The sequence below is a fragment of the Dendrobium catenatum genome, unplaced genomic scaffold, assembly GCF_001605985.2.
Source record: "Dendrobium catenatum unplaced genomic scaffold, ASM160598v2 original_scaffold_194949, whole genome shotgun sequence".
Taxonomy (NCBI): Eukaryota; Viridiplantae; Streptophyta; class Magnoliopsida; order Asparagales; family Orchidaceae; genus Dendrobium; species Dendrobium catenatum.
Window position 1 is genome coordinate 104,762 of NW_021513367.1, and position 15,820 is coordinate 120,581.

A 15,820-nucleotide genomic window follows, 5' to 3' on the forward strand; every position below is an offset into this window, starting at 1 on the left:
TCATTAAAAAAAAAAAAAGAAGCTCTTATCCACATTTCTCTTGAAAAAGACCTTCCAAATCCACCCATTTTCAATCTATCTGCCAAACTAGCATTCCAGTTGGATGAGCCAGAAAAAGAGGAAACATAGCGTTAGTAAGAATGCTATGTTTTCTCCAATTTTCTTCTCTCTTCCTGCAAAAGTTGGCTTCCTCTTATCGATACTCCCATCTCCCTTTATATTTCTCTCTCTCTCTCTCTCTCTCTCTCTCTCTCCATCATTAGTCCCTGCTAGCCTCTTTTTCCCCTTCCTTTCCCTTCACAGGAATCAACAGCCTCGGCAGCCTGCCGATCGTGTCCTTTTGATGATTCTCACAACGTTTTCATCTCCCTATTCATGAAGCCTAGCGTATCGCCGGCGCCGGCGCCGGCTAACCGCCCTCGCCGCCGGCCAGACCTCACTCTCCCCATGCCCCAGCGTGACCCTTCCCTCGCCGTCCCCCTTCCCCTCCCCCCTCCCTCCTCAAACTCCATTCCGACTCCCCCTTCCACGATCGGTCAATCCCTCCCCACCCCAAGCTTCTCCGACCTCGAACGCATCCGCCGCATCGGCAGCGGCAGCGGCGGCACGGTCTATATGGTCCGCCACCGCACCACTGGTCGAATCTTCGCACTCAAAGTCATCTACGGAAACCATGAAGAGGCAGTACGCCGTCAGATCTGCCGCGAGATCGAGATCCTTCGAACGGCTGACAACCCCTTCGTGGTCCGATGCCACGGCATGTACGACCACGCCGGTGAGATCCAGATCCTCCTCGAGTTTATGGATGGCGGATCCCTCGATGGCAAAAAGATATCGTCGGAACGCTTCCTTGCCGAGGTCGCCCACCAGATCCTCACCGGCCTCGCTTACCTCCATCGCCAAAAGATCGTCCATCGCGACATCAAACCCTCGAATCTACTAATCAACGCCGCGCGTCAGGTCAAAATAGCTGACTTTGGAGTGAGCCGGATCCTGGCGCAGACCATGGATCCCTGTAATTCTTCGGTGGGGACGATCGCATACATGAGCCCGGAGAGGATCAACACCGATCTGAATCATGGGATTTATGATGGATATGCTGGTGATATATGGAGTTTTGGTCTGAGCATATTGGAGTTCTATTTAGGGAGGTTTCCTTTTGGGGAGAAATTGGGGCGGCAGGGTGATTGGGCAAGCCTTATGTGCGCTATCTGCTACTCGAATCCTCCGGAGGCTCCACCGACGGCATCGAGAGAGTTCAGGACCTTCATTTCTTGTTGCCTCCAGAAAGAGCCGGCACGCCGCCTTACAGCTGCACAACTTCTGCAGCATTCTTTCATCACCCAGCTTCAGCACCCGCCATTACAGTCATCTTCATCATCCTCTTCCAACTCCTCTCATCCATGAGCATTAGCTTCCCCGTGAATTGAGTTGGTTGAACGATGCTGGGCGGCGATTCGAAGGTGTGTTCACACCCTTTTTTGGCATTTGATTTTAGTTCTTTGCCACTTTTATCATATATCATTTATGGAACTTTACTTCTATCTTTAGCTCCTATCAAAAATGGGATTTTTCCCCTTATTCCTGATTTCTTCTATCAAGATCTTCATCTCTCCGCATGAATATGGTGACGAGGAGCCGGTAGTGCTGGACCTGGTTAGGAATGTTATTGAACTATGGGTTGGGATGGATTCCCTCTGCTATACGTTATGATGTGATCAACTGATGAACTATTGTAAGGAGGAACAGCAATTTGCAAGTGGGAGAATCAATTCCTTCTCTTTTCTTTCTGTCTAAAATTTGTGTGATGCTTCTTTATTTGATCACATTGCGCTTCTCATCTGCAAGTCCTGGATAAAATTTTGATCTTTTGTCAGCGAGATTCATGAGATTCAAAGAAACAAGTGAAAAATGCTTTAGAAGATTGAAGAACCAAATTGAGCTTGGGATTCGGAATCTTATTCTATTCCTCAATAAATAACTTATGGTTACTATTTCTTAGCTGAATTATCTTATCCTGGGACAGGGGCTGGGTTTGCCTTTCTGTTGTGGGAGATTTTTCTGTCAGCTTAGCTCGACAAAATAATTATAATAATAAAAAAATTAAAAAAAAAATCTATTTTGTTTATGATTATGATTAATATTGATCACTATTAATGCTAAAAAGTAATTATAACAAAATTTTCATCACCTAAACTGATAGAAAATATCTCTTTTTCGTAACAAATTAACAGCTTCTTGAAAGCAGCTCTCTGCAAATGAAAAGGATTTGTGGTTAAGCTACAGGAATGTACAGTAGCCGTTATCATTGCAGAGGTGTGATGCGCTGTTGGATTATGTTAAGTGATTATTGCTCATTATTACTGATTTTATTTGGCAAAAAATTTTCTTTTTTTGGAATTAGTATTATGTTTGGCTGCGTGTCGTTATTGTGGTTGGAGATCGTTGTTTCCTCGTGAAATCTACGATCAACAGGTTTAGCTTACTTAGTACGCACTCATAACTTATTTCAATGTAACTCTTTTGGCGTCCGATTTGAAGCTGTCTGTTGGAAAAGGTTCCTCCTTTGATTAAGCGAATTGTTACGGCTAAAGGTCTGTTCATAGGCTTCTTGGTGCGAACAGTTCTAGTTCATTGATAGGTTTTTTGGTCTTCACATTACTTTAAAGACTGATTTCTTACTGCTTCTTAGAACAAGTTTCTAGTCTAAAAATTTTTGTACTAAAAACTGCTTTAAGAAACAGTAAGAAAGTCATCCCGAACGAAATCTTAATCTCTCCACTATATAAAATTGATCCAAAATATTTTTCATACTATAATTATATATATATATATGAAGAACAGGAGCCCTATCAAATGAGACCTAAGTTTTAGAAAGCTATTTTATGACGGCGTCTGGAGACGAATGAGAGCAAGTCATATCACTTTTTTGTTGTGTACCGGTGCTGTGTACTTGGTGGCGTTTAGGGTTTAATTAGAAGTAAAACAAATTTTTTCGCCCTTTATTACGGCCTTCAGTTGCTAGAGGTTTTAAATAGTTTCATATCTTAATGGCCTAATCATAGTTAGGGACAGGATTGCCGCTCCAGATTTAGTAGGCTAAAAAGGCATCCGACTGTGTAAAGGCATTTAAACAGCCTTAACTTTAACTATCTGTGTCTTGCTTTGCATGTTTTGTTTTTTTTTTAGGGGGGTGGGGGGATTTTGGGGCATAGCCCGTTTCATTGAAATAAAATGCAAATACAAAGTCCAACTAAAAAGTAAAAAAACAAAATAAAGGAAAGAAGACAAAGCTACCACCAACATTCTATAACAGATATAGAATGTGGAAAATACAAATTCAGAAAAACTTGAACAAACAAATAATTAAACAAAAACCCCGGGTCGATCTGAATTTCCAGCTACTCGATCAAGCAGGGAATAGCAAGTCCTGCTCCAAACTCCCAGTGATGCACAAAATTAATAACATAACAGAAGATTAACAGATGAGAGGCCTTCTGCAACTAAAAAACCAGAGGAGAAATGAATAAATGAACTGAATCCACAGTCAAGCCAGAGAGAGTGCACTCCGGTACAAAATTCGAAGAATGATAGTGTGAAAAAATGCTTCGCCACATCAATCCTCAGTATCTCCAAAAGCTCCAGGTCTTGTGTTCATGAAATTTAGTCCATATCAGGTCCAACCAGGAGAAAGGTTGGTAAATCAAAGGAGAAAAACTAGAGTGCTCAATAAGCCTTTCCAAGCCATCCCACGAGAAGAAACTTCTCAAATCCAGTCAGTCAGTAAAGCATCCCCCACAAAAGAAATTCTTCAGCAGCGTCCCAAAAATGAACCTCGCAAAAAAGAGATAAACCCAGGATTAAGAAAGAATTTCTGGAAAAAGATTTTGAAGATCCTCAAAATTTTTCCAGGTTTTTACTTTCAATTTAATACTCTTTCTAATAGTAAAAACCAAAGTTAAAGGCGAGACCCAGAGGTCATTGAAACGCCTCTTATTTCTCTCCATCCAGATGAAATAAACCACTTCATAAATAACCAAGTAGCAGAAAATCTTCACACTATTAGAAAAACCTTGGTATGACATTCTTGATCTTTGTTACAGCAACTACAGGCAATAGGAGTAATAATATTCCTTTTAAGCAAAATGTCTGCAGTTTTAAGCTTCCCCATGATAGCCATCCAAGTGTAAACAGAAAATCGAATAGGATTCTTTTTATACCAAATATATTTATGCCAAGAAATCTCAGGCATGTCACTATAGAAATTATCTAAGAAGTTGATATTAGTCGGTTTTGGCAAGCCATCCCAGTCCAAAAACGGTTGCTTTCCAATATCAATGTTAAGAATTTCCTCTTTAACGATTCTAGGAATATCATGAGAAAGCCTCCAGTTCAGATCCTGGGTAAAGTTCTTTACCGGCACAAAAATATCACACTCAGGATTAATAAGATCAGCAATAGCCTTGCCATTGCACCAGGGGTCCCAATAGAAAGAAAAGCTGTTGTTCGTAGTAATGTGAAGATTTAAATTATTCTTAATCTTTCTAGCCACAGAGCAAATCAACTTCCAGAACTTAGAGGCCCCAGTAGGCGAAGGATTCCAAGGAGAATCATAATTTCCTCTATACCATACAGCAAGAGCATTATCTCTAGAAAACATTCTCCAAATAAGAGAGCAGGTAAAACTGTGATATAATGCATTAATAGAAGGTAATCCCAAACCTCCTGCTTTCTTAGGGCTGCACACCGTGGACCAAGCAATCAGGTGCATTTTTTTGTAATTGGAATTACCATGAAATTGCATGTTTATACAAAGTGAGCACTAATGATCTTAATTGTTTTGGCCTAATTTGTTTATTAAATTAAACTTTAAAGCAATAAATTTCATATATTTTTTTTTATAAATTTTTTTGTTATAATAAACTTTAAAGTAATATGATATTCCGAGTAATTTTTTTGCTATAATAAACTTTAAACCTTTAAATGTTTTTTTTTTTCAAATGAGTGCAATAAAAATTATTGGTGCATTGAATTCATCTAAAAACAGATCTAATGGCATTAAAGCCCATTTTCACTTTTTTTTTTCTTGTAATCATACTTGAAAATTAAATAAAAATTTTCATTCTTAAATTTACTAACCACCTCAGTCTTTGGACTTGATTTTCTCGTTTCTTATTGGAATGAAATATTTTTGGATGTTCTAAGAAGATAAATAATTTTTTAATAAATTTCATGTCAGTAATTTTATTTAATTTTAAATCTAATCACTTTAAAATATATAAAAAATCTAAACCTAAATATTTTCAACCTTTAAAATACTTGAAAAGAGATGAACTAAATATAGAAAGATTCATATGTCATGATCTTTATAACATATAAACATAAAATATAATAAAATCAAAATATTGAATCATCACAAATAAAATATTTTGAAGATGTTTGCCAAATTCAAAATTAAAATGATTTCTAAGTGCACAAAATCAAATAATATATAGTATGTCATTAGTATTCTAATTATTGCGGTCTGAAAAATTCGCGGCGGTAGATTAAAAATACTTTGTCTTAGCGATATACGAAATCTTAGCACACAAACATATGATAAAAAAACCCATGATTTTTACGTGGAAAACTCTGAAAAAGAGAAAACTCATGTGGCCTTGCCTAGCTAGTCAAAATAGTTCCACAAGTATTTGAATAGATTACAAAAGTCAATCCATCCTCCAACCTGAAGATAGAGATAGTTTGTGTGCTGAGATTTTGTATATCGCTAAGACAAAGTATTGTAAAGCTTTGCTGATCTTCTAACGAGTACTATTTGTGCAAAAGTCTAGAGATAGTTTGGAATATGGCTGTCAAAAGCGGGTTTCGGGTCCGGGTCAAACCCGAATATGACCCATAAAAATGGGTCGATTTTTTGGAATCGAGCCCGATCTGCTTTGGGTCATGTTCAACTCGCAACCGACCCGCTTCTTTTATGGTTTACTAAATATTTTTATTTAATTTGATTTATTTAAACCTAAATCAAAATTTAAAATAAATCAAATTAAGGTATGATTTCCTTAAATAAATTTAAAATAAATCAAGCTTAATTCAATTTGGGCAACATGGTTTATTACTTTTTGGAAATACCATTTACTTATTTCATAGCAATCTTCTAAAACCCTCCTAAATCAATTAAAAACTGGTCAAACAAGGTTGATTGTGGGTTTCCGAGTCAACCCCATCCCGACCCGATTTTACACACGTGTCGAAATCCCTAACCCGAACCTGACCCGATTCGAGTTTAGGTTGACCCGACCCTGAAATTTTTGGGTCAGTTTCGAGTCAGGTTTTCGGGTGTGTCAAATATTGACACCTCTAGTTTGGAAGAGAACTTCGACGACGGTCGAAGAGAACTACGGTGGTGGTCAAGAAGAACTTTAATGGTAGTTGAGAAGAACTTTGATGGTGGTCTGGAAGAACTTTGGCGGTGGTCAGGAAAAACTTCAGTGGTGGTCGACGGTAAAAGAGCTCTCCAAATCTTCTCTTCCCCCCCCTTCCTTCCCTCTTTTCTTTTTCTCTCCCCCCTTATGTGAAGCATGGGGGCTATTTATAATTTTTTTTTTTTTGAGTAGCATGACTTGTAAATATGGAGAAGATCAAGATCAAGTTGTGAGTGCTAGGATGGATGACATATATCGGCTCCCTTGATCAAAGAACGTTGACCGAGCATTTAAGTGTTTTAATAATGTCAAATTTTTATGATCTTTGGGCTTGTTAGATTCGTCTTGTGGAGCCACTCGATTCGACTATAAGCAAGTCATATTCGACGATCACTTTGTTATCCAATTAATGCTTTGAACTCTCCAAATATGCTTTGGACCATTGATTCGAGTCATTTGGGTTCAGATTAGACTGATTTTGATGTCGTTGAGTTCGTCTCTTCGAGATGTTCAATTCGACTATAAGTTTATTAAAACCAGAGCTCGGATGATTCATATTTTAATTTTAGAAGTTTTTTGTATGGATATGCCTCAAGATTTGTGCCCGATCAAGTTTTTTTTTTTTTTTTTTTTTTTGGACCATTTTTGTTATATATTGCTAATTTTAAAAAATTACATCATCTAACTTCAAACAACCCAATAGCCCCCTTATAAGTTGTAATGATCTCAATAAGTATGAAGCCTTTACTTGCGCAGGAAAGAGAGAGAGAGAGAGAGAGCTCGAGCTTCAATGAACATTGAATTATGAATAGTCAAAATTATGCAGATTTTCTATAGCTTTTCCTTACTTTGATTAGACACTAAAGTAGTTAAGACATGAATGAAATGAAACAACCAATATGAAAAAATCACCTCCATAAAAAGAAAATCCTCTATCATTTTCTTTGAATTTCTTCTAATGATTTTTAATTGATCTAATATGTTTGTCTTGTTATACAAGAGATAAGGATTATCATGGTTTCATAGAGAAAATTAGCAGGAATTTGACAAATCATGAATTATTATATAGAAAGGTGGCTAGAAAACGGGATTTATATGGTAACAAAGAATAACTCAATGGAAATATTTCAACAGTTAAATATAATTTAGGATCTTTATATTGTGAATGTGCTTACGGCTTTTTGATTTTATACTTCGCCAATGAATAATTATTTGATCAATAATGAGTGGTCATGATCTCTGAGATTAAAGGATTATCAATGATTGATTGCTAGAGATATTCAATACAGTATAATATTGATATTATAAAATATTTTAGAGTTATTTAATTAAATGTACAATAAATATAGAAATTTATTTTTTATGTAGGACATGAAGTAAAATAAATTTAGCATGAAATAGAAATAGAAAGTAACGGCAGTCGTAGGGCGTTGACATACGATGACGATATGATTGTAGTGGCTGACAATGACGATGGCTTGTGGCGATGGGGTGGTTATGTTCGGCGATTAGAGGCTAGCGACAACCAAAGTGTTGCAATGACGAGCAACGAGCAACTGGCTGCAGTAGGGTGGCGAAGGTTTGTGGCCATAAGTTGTTAATCACCAGCAATTGGTGATGACGATCAGAGGAAATAGATAGTGGTGGGTGGGGGTCACGGGTCGACCCGTTTTAAAAAACTGGTTGGGTTCGGGTTGACCCGAATAATGTCGGGTTAGTCTCGGTTTCGACCCAAACCCGACCCGTGACCCGAAATTGACACCCATACATACAGAGCTCATCTTGATCAATTTGTTACTTGTGAGTTTTGACTCTAAATTAAAAGATTTTGAATTCAAAAAATGAATATATATTATATATGCATAAATTTAATTTAATTCACTCAAAAGTAAAAAAAAAAAAGTACTTAACATTTATGACTAGCATTAAATTTCTATTTAAATCTTAAACTTCTTGATCGTTCCATATTAATTTAAATATAAATTTAATAATTTTTGTATTCATTTTCATATAAATATTATCTCAGAATACTCTGATAATTATTTTCTTTGTTTATTTGATTGTTTGGATGTGACTTTAACTAATATTTTTTCCCTGTAAGTTATTATTAACTTCACTTTCATCGGTCTCCGCGGTCGCTCCCGACGTCATCTCGCCTACGCCGCCGGCATTCGTTGGCTTCCATCTGGTTGCGCCGGCAACGACCACCTAAGGTAAATTTCCTCTACTCTCTCGCTTCCCCTCCCCTTCTGTCGGTGATAACCTTGTTCAGTTGCCATCCTTTCTCCTCTAATGAAGTGATGGTTTCAATATATTATTTTGGCTAGTGATTACTCTCAGCGAAAACTAAACACTGTTTGAAGATTGTTTGTAAAAGTTTATTGCCTGTGATTGATTTGGTTGCATTTGGTTTCCGGTGCTGGAGTTTCTTTAGCACCATAAGGAGAAACCTAGATGCATTTTATGTTTCTTATGCTTGGATTATTTTTCTTCATTTTTTGCTGGAGTTAATAGAGCGGATGCTTGAATTGGTGGCGATATTCAGTTAAAATACTTGCTTAGGTCACAAATTTAGAGTTAGTTTTTTTTTTCCTTTGCATTTCTTGGTTGTGCCCGCATTTGATGAACGAAGAAACGGTGATGTAATACCATAGTTGTGTAGAAGGTCAGCATTCTGTTTGTGGAAATGTGTCAATGAACCCCACATTTCTCTGGATTGGAGTTATGAGTTTTATACGTTAGCTATTGATTTGATGTTTCAATAGGTGTTCTGATATCCATCTTTTATATGTCTGTTATGAGCAGTTTGATTGATCTTCTCATCATTATAGTTACCTTACATGAACCTGGATAAATTTTATGATATGTTTCATCTTGATCATCCCTTCTTCTGGAGCACGTCTCCTGGAAAGTACTTAAGTTTACTAAGTTGTTATCTCCCACCAGAAAATTTTGAGAATTTCTCAACTTATTTAACAACCAGCATATTATCATATTGAAAAGATCATTTCCTGCATTTTACTATACTTGCTTCTTATAAAGCTATTATTGTGCTTTAAATTTGTTTCATGATGCATTTCCTATTGTATATTAGAGAAGGATTAGTGTCTTATTTGCACTTTTGCAATTTGGGTTCCATTCTTAAATAGAAAAAGAAAATGCAATTCTTTCTTGTAATTAATTTGGACTTGGACCAGCAGAAATTTGAAGGACACCATATTTTACAGTGCTCGTGCTGCGATGACTGTTTCCACTCTATTTTCCTGTTCTTCTGGAAATGGATTGCAAATTTCAAATGCATCAACAAACTTATTTTCTGATGTGAAGCCTTCAATTTCCTTATACAAGTCTCCACTCTTTCTCAAGCCCTTTAATAAATACAAAAATAACTCAGTTGCATGCCTTAACACCAAGGGGCTCTTGGTAATGGGTCATTCAAGAAGTCAATTTTTATTCAGAAGTCAATGCTCCTCGGTTGAGGTTGGAAATTTACCTATAACAGCAGAGCCAAAGTTTCAACTTGTTGACGTAATCGAGTCCCAACAGTTTGATAGAGATACCTTAGATTATATATTCAAAGTGGCTCTTGAGATGGAATCAATTGAGAAGAATTCATCTGGAAGCAAGATATTAGATGGTTTCTTAATGGCCACCTTGTTCTATGAGCCTTCAACAAGAACTAGACTTTCCTTTGAATCTGCAATGAAAAGGTTGGGAGGGGAAGTTTTGACAACTGAAAATGCAAGAGAATTTTCTTCAGCAGCAAAGGGAGAAACTCTTGAAGGTATTGTAGTTTGCTTCACTCATGACAAGTACTCCTGAATTTCCTTGCGGTTGATGACCAAGAAAACTTCCTACAGACACTATAAGGACGGTTGAAGGATACTCTGATATAATTGTGCTACGTCACTTTGAAAGTGGGGCTGCCAGAAGAGCAGCTGCTACTGCAAATATTCCAGTTATTAATGCCGGAGATGGCCCAGGACAGCATCCAACGCAGGTTTGTTTCTGAGCAAAACATAATATTTATCTCATCATTTTATGGTACCCTTTTGTTTAAATTTTTCAGCATAATGCCATCAAGGTAAAATCTATAGTTTGCCCATCCATTTTTCTTTAGTTTAGTGTGACCAGTCTTTTGAATCTTCTTTTGCATACTTTTCCTTTTTTATCGAAACATAATTAGTTGTTTTTAATGAAGTATAGTGTATACTCTTCCTATTCAGTTTTTTTTTTGGTTGGCTGATCCACAATTGTTAATGATTTTATAGTGCATGTTCTGATTCACAAATAGAGAACGCATGTGATGGTAGCTTTGGTTGATTAGTTTGTGTTGAACCAATTTCATAGTTGGAAAGCAGCTTGGTAGTCTGCTTAAATAAGAACAAGAAATATATCAAAGTACCACTGTAAGATTGACTGTGTTGGCCTGAGGGAGTTTTTGTTATGAGATATTGACCTCAGGTCAAAACACTGTAAATTCAATAATAGGCAGAGATGAGGATGCTCAGGTGGATGAATGGCTTTACCCTTAGAGATAGGATACGAAATGAGCATATACGTGAAAAGGTTGGAGTAGCTCTAGTAGAAGATAAGATTAGAGAGAGTCGCCTTAGATGGTTTGGTCACATAAAAAGGCGGCCTTCCGGTGACCTGGTTAGGAGAGTAGAGGTATTAGATTTGACTTGGGTTAAGAAAGGTAGGGGTAGACCTAAAAAGATTTGGTTAGAAAATATTATGAATGATCTTTCTTTATTAGATTTAAATGAGAATTTGACTTTTAATAGGACACAATGAAGAAAAAGGATTCATGTAGCCGACCCCACGTAGTGGGATAAAGGCTTGATGTTGTTGTTGGGGACACAAATTATTAATTTTAAAAATATACTCTACTTTTTTCATCCGTGCTTGAACTGACATTGGGGGTTATTTTTTTTTTAAGAATTATCATTATTAAAATATAATTATATGATTAAGAAAAACTTATAATTAAAAATGTTTTCTTTTCATATTCTCCTTACATGTTACATACAAATTTTCTCTCTTAATCTTCATATTTTGAAATCATTGTACAATTATTTCATTATCAATACTATTAAATATATCTTTCTCGGTATAAGTGATCAAACAATCATTCATTCTTTAATCTCCCATATGGTGCATAAATGATTATTTACAATCTTCGCACCAAAGAATACTATTTTAATAATGTTGTAGTAATAAACAATATCATAGCAAGCTTTATAGGTAGGAATACAAAAAGATAAATGTAATTTTTTTTATTCTTCACTAATTTTTTAGCAAATTTTTCAATTCCTTTTAAATTCATGAATGCATCACTTGATCTCATATCAATGATAAAAATTTTAATTTTGTTGTCTAATATGATGAGATTTATAATTGAAAAATCTGATGGATAAAATTTAATTTGACATATCAATCTTTCCTTGTCAAAAATTGAAAAATTAATCATATGGATTCAAGCATGCTAGACAGATAAGTAACTCTGCATTTATTTTATCTTATTTATTGTTTTCCTATGTGTGGTGATTTTATGACGATCCATATTTTAAATGATGAGGCGTGTGAGATAATTTTATTGAAGGCTAGATGACAAGCACTAGTTATATATGTTGAAATAATGCAAGTGCCGTTTCAACTTATTGACTTAGCCAACATTAAAACACAATCAATAATATTTTGTCTACCACTAATACATACGAAGAGACGCAAGATCTTATGATATTATTAGCTAACATAAACTTATCTGAGCAACAATATAGACTAGTGGTTTGTCTCAATGAGACGCATTGTTCCAAGCTTGAAATGCTTCATCATACGTGCACTGATGATGATATCATTTGTAGGTATAAGACAATGGAGAGTGATTCAGACGTAGAATCAAGTAGAGAAGGTCATGAAATATTTTTGCATTATTGGTTAGGCACGCCAACGATGAAACTAATTTCTTACACTCAAATGATTCTTCATTTGCACAAAGGACCAAAAGTGTCATCCATAAATGTGAGACCACTGCTAGATGCTTCCTTGAACCAGTTTACATCAACATGTTCAAATTTTAAGTATTGACTATTGACAGTTCCAGTAAATCATACCATGTTCAATTTAACAATTCTGGTGAAAATGCAGTTGCATGCGTAATCGACCATAGGCATATCATATCCCATATGCTATCTCCATTCTTGGAATTCGAAGACTGAGGCTTCGTTTAGGGCAGCTTTCTTATTGCTTCTTAAAACAAGTTTGTAGTAAAATTTTTGTACTAAAAAGCCGCTTTAAGAAGCAGTAAGAAAGCCATCCCAAATGAGGCCTGTCATGCTAATAGTTCATGTTATTGCCAAATGAGGTACTTGACTAGACTTTGCTCTGTAAATGCTATTATTGAATTGTTGCCGTCTGCTTACATAGGTGTGGAGTGGTTGACCACGTGTAAGGAGCTATATGGTTAGACTTTACTGTATCGTATGTGTTGCATTGCATATTATCACACCTGATAAATAAATCTAATGCATTAGGCTATCAAGGTGTTTAAGCAGTGCTTTATGGTAGGTTTCTCTTCTGCATTTCTTTGCTCCATTCTGGAGAAATCAGGAGAATGATCAGAATAAATATTGTTAACGTTCCTTTGAAAACTAAGTTTGCAGGGATAGATTCTACTCCAAACCACTTCCAACAAGTGAAATTCATTATTTTATTACAAAAGAAATTCTAGAATTTGTTCTTCTCCTACTGAATGCTCAGGCTTGGAATATGACAATTCCCCAATATCTTTTTGGTTGTGCCAGGCTCTTTTAGATGTGTACACAATCGGAAGAGAGTTAGGTAGATTTGATGGAATAAAGCTGGGTTTGGTTGGTGATCTTGCTAATGGAAGAACAGTTCGTTCGCTGGCTTATTTGATTGCAAAGTACCAAGATATCAAAATCTACTTCGTCTCCCCTGATGTTGTGAAGATGAAGGTAAAGGTTTATCTAGAACAACTTACTGATTCAAATAGATGCAACATTGACTAGCATATCAATCAGATATTCATCACCATCACCATTAACCTTATCAACACTATTTGAGTCTGCTTAGTGCAATTAGATTACTGCATAACAGCTAAAAGATCTTGTTGAACTATGCCTATTAAGTAAACAACAGTGATTTTCTAACTCAAGCTTCTTTGGGACGACTTTCTTTCTGCTTCATAAAGCAGCTTTTTAGTACAAAAAGTTGTACTAAAAAGTTGTTTTATGAAGCAATAAGAAAGCCATCCCAAACAAGCCTTCATATAGATGATCGCTTACTCTATTGTTGTTTTTAATGAAAACGCATTGTTATAGGATGACATAAAGGACTATTTGACATCAAAGGGCGTCGAATGGGAAGAAAGCACTGATCTATTGGATGTAGCATCAAAATGTGATGTTATATATCAAACAAGGATTCAGCGAGAAAGATTTGGTGAGAGAATAGATTTGTATGAAGCAGCTCGTGGAAAATACATAGTGGACAAGGAAGTTTTGAGTGTTATGCCAAGGCATGCAGTTGTGATGCATCCCCTTCCTAGACTTGACGAGGTAAGTCAAAGTTCTATCACATTATCTTCATATCTTCTTCTCATCATAAACCAAAATGTGTATAATATTTTGCAGATTACATTGGAAGTGGATTCTGATCCCAGAGCTGCTTATTTTAGACAAGTAAAGAATGGACTTTACATAAGAATGGCTCTTTTAAAGCTTCTACTTCTTGGTTGACAATGAAAGGAAGTTTAACTCTAAAACAATTGCACCCAGTGAAAATCACTGTGATCTGAGAATGAGAAGAGAGATTTTTTTTTTATTTGCAATATCCGTTTGTTTGGATTTATGTTCTCATAGTTTATTAGATGAGTTTTGATTACATCTTGAAGGATTGTTTTGTTCTAAGAACCAGAGTGGACTTGTATCTTATTTTTGCTCCTCTGGATGAGACTGAGTCGAATCCTATTTTTCTACATGAGTGAGCAAAATGCAAACTATAGCGAATTTACTCCTTTTTCAGTTGATTCTTTTGATGGCTAGTAAAAAGATTCAAGTCAGTGAACATTTCTCCATAATAAGTCCAAGTTCTGCTTATTTATTTCATTTGGTATCTTTTTGGCTCTACTATGAGCAGACAACAGTGGAGTTCTCAATTGAAATTCACAAAGTATATTAAAAGGTACCTTGTGTTTTATGTTTTTTTTTTTTTTTTGCTTATATAGTTTGTCATTCTTTCCTTGATTTTGGTGAGAGAGAGACTTTATCATATTAGTATTGCATAAAAATTTCACAAACATACTAATAAATGAGTTCAGAAAAACTCCCAAGAGATCGGAGATTTTTTACTTGAAAATCACGTGAAAGAGAAAATTTTATGGGGCTTGAATTAGTTGAAATAATCTTAGTAATGTGAGTTGTAGTTTATAAATGGTGTCATTTTGCATAATTAGACAATATAATGATGCAATATAGTAGATATAAATGGTGAAAGATGATTTTAATGGTGGAAGTAAGAGCCTTGAGGCTTTAGAGTTGTCATCAAAATATTATTGGAGATTTTTTTTTATTATTCTCTTTATTGGTGGGGAGACGGTTGATTTTGAGAGAAAGCATCTACCTTGGTAGTGCATTATCTTTGTTATCAACGATGGGCGACATCATTGGTGCTTTTATTTTTATGGAAAGGGCATTGAACGATTTGCATCAACTTTATTAATGATGATTGACATCAGTGCTAGTTTAGATGGAAAGTATCGGCCTTGTTAGTAATGATAGTTGTTAGAGTTGGTGTTAACGATAAGCATTAAACTTATTGGTGATTATGCGTATATGTAACCATGATTGTTACCCATATTCACAATAATATGTGGTGTTTGTATTGATGATGGGTCTTGCCCTTATTGTCGACATTGGTGTTGACACAAACGTCATGGCTTGACATTGCAAACAAGCCAACTCCCATCATTGACACTCACCGTCGACTCCAACAATGGTGCTCATTCTGGACACCGTCAATGCCCACCTATAATGCAAATTGTGACGGCCATCGTTGACTTCAATGTCTATGTCAATCATGGCCTACAATGCTAACACTTTATTGACGCCAATGCTAATGTCCATCATCGCCAACAAGATTCTCGCCCACTATCAATATCATGATCGACACTTACTCTTTCTAATAAGGCATATACTCATTGTCAAAGCTTATGCATATGCTTTTCATTGCTCATAAGGATGACATACATCATTGACACTAACGTCAAATTTTGTTTTCACTTTTCACCAACAAAGTTGGCAATCATTGTCAAAAACTAATGCAGATGCCCGTTGTTGCTAATAAGATTAATAAGGTGATGCTCGTAGTCAACT

At 35.9% G+C, this 15,820-nt stretch overlaps 2 protein-coding genes across 4 annotated transcripts; both read left to right on the forward strand.

Moving 5' to 3' along the window:
• Positions 1-97: 97 nt before the first annotated feature.
• LOC110114026 (mitogen-activated protein kinase kinase 5-like) lies at positions 98-2,083 on the forward strand. Of its 2 annotated transcripts, none has more exons than XM_020846773.2 (2): positions 98-1,463; positions 1,552-2,083. In XM_020846773.2, the coding sequence occupies exon 1, from the start codon at positions 376-378 to the stop codon at positions 1,405-1,407; it is 1,032 nt and encodes a 343-aa protein (XP_020702432.2). In that variant the 5' UTR covers positions 98-375; the 3' UTR covers positions 1,408-1,463; positions 1,552-2,083. The 2 variants fall into 2 exon arrangements, with proteins under 2 accessions (XP_020702432.2, XP_020702433.2); XM_020846774.2 differs by having other exon boundaries at positions 1,603-2,083.
• Positions 2,084-8,492: 6,409 nt separating this feature from the next.
• On the forward strand, positions 8,493-14,470 carry LOC110114015 (aspartate carbamoyltransferase, chloroplastic). 2 transcript variants are annotated; one of them, XM_020846762.2, is made up of 6 exons: positions 8,493-8,635; positions 9,623-10,206; positions 10,283-10,422; positions 13,229-13,402; positions 13,769-14,005; positions 14,081-14,470. In XM_020846762.2, the coding sequence occupies exons 2-6, from the start codon at positions 9,663-9,665 to the stop codon at positions 14,183-14,185; spliced, it is 1,200 nt and encodes a 399-aa protein (XP_020702421.1). In that variant the 5' UTR covers positions 8,493-8,635; positions 9,623-9,662; the 3' UTR covers positions 14,186-14,470. The 2 variants fall into 2 exon arrangements, with proteins under 2 accessions (XP_020702421.1, XP_028548239.1); XM_028692406.1 differs by having other exon boundaries at positions 9,650-10,206.
• Positions 14,471-15,820: the final 1,350 nt, after the last annotated feature.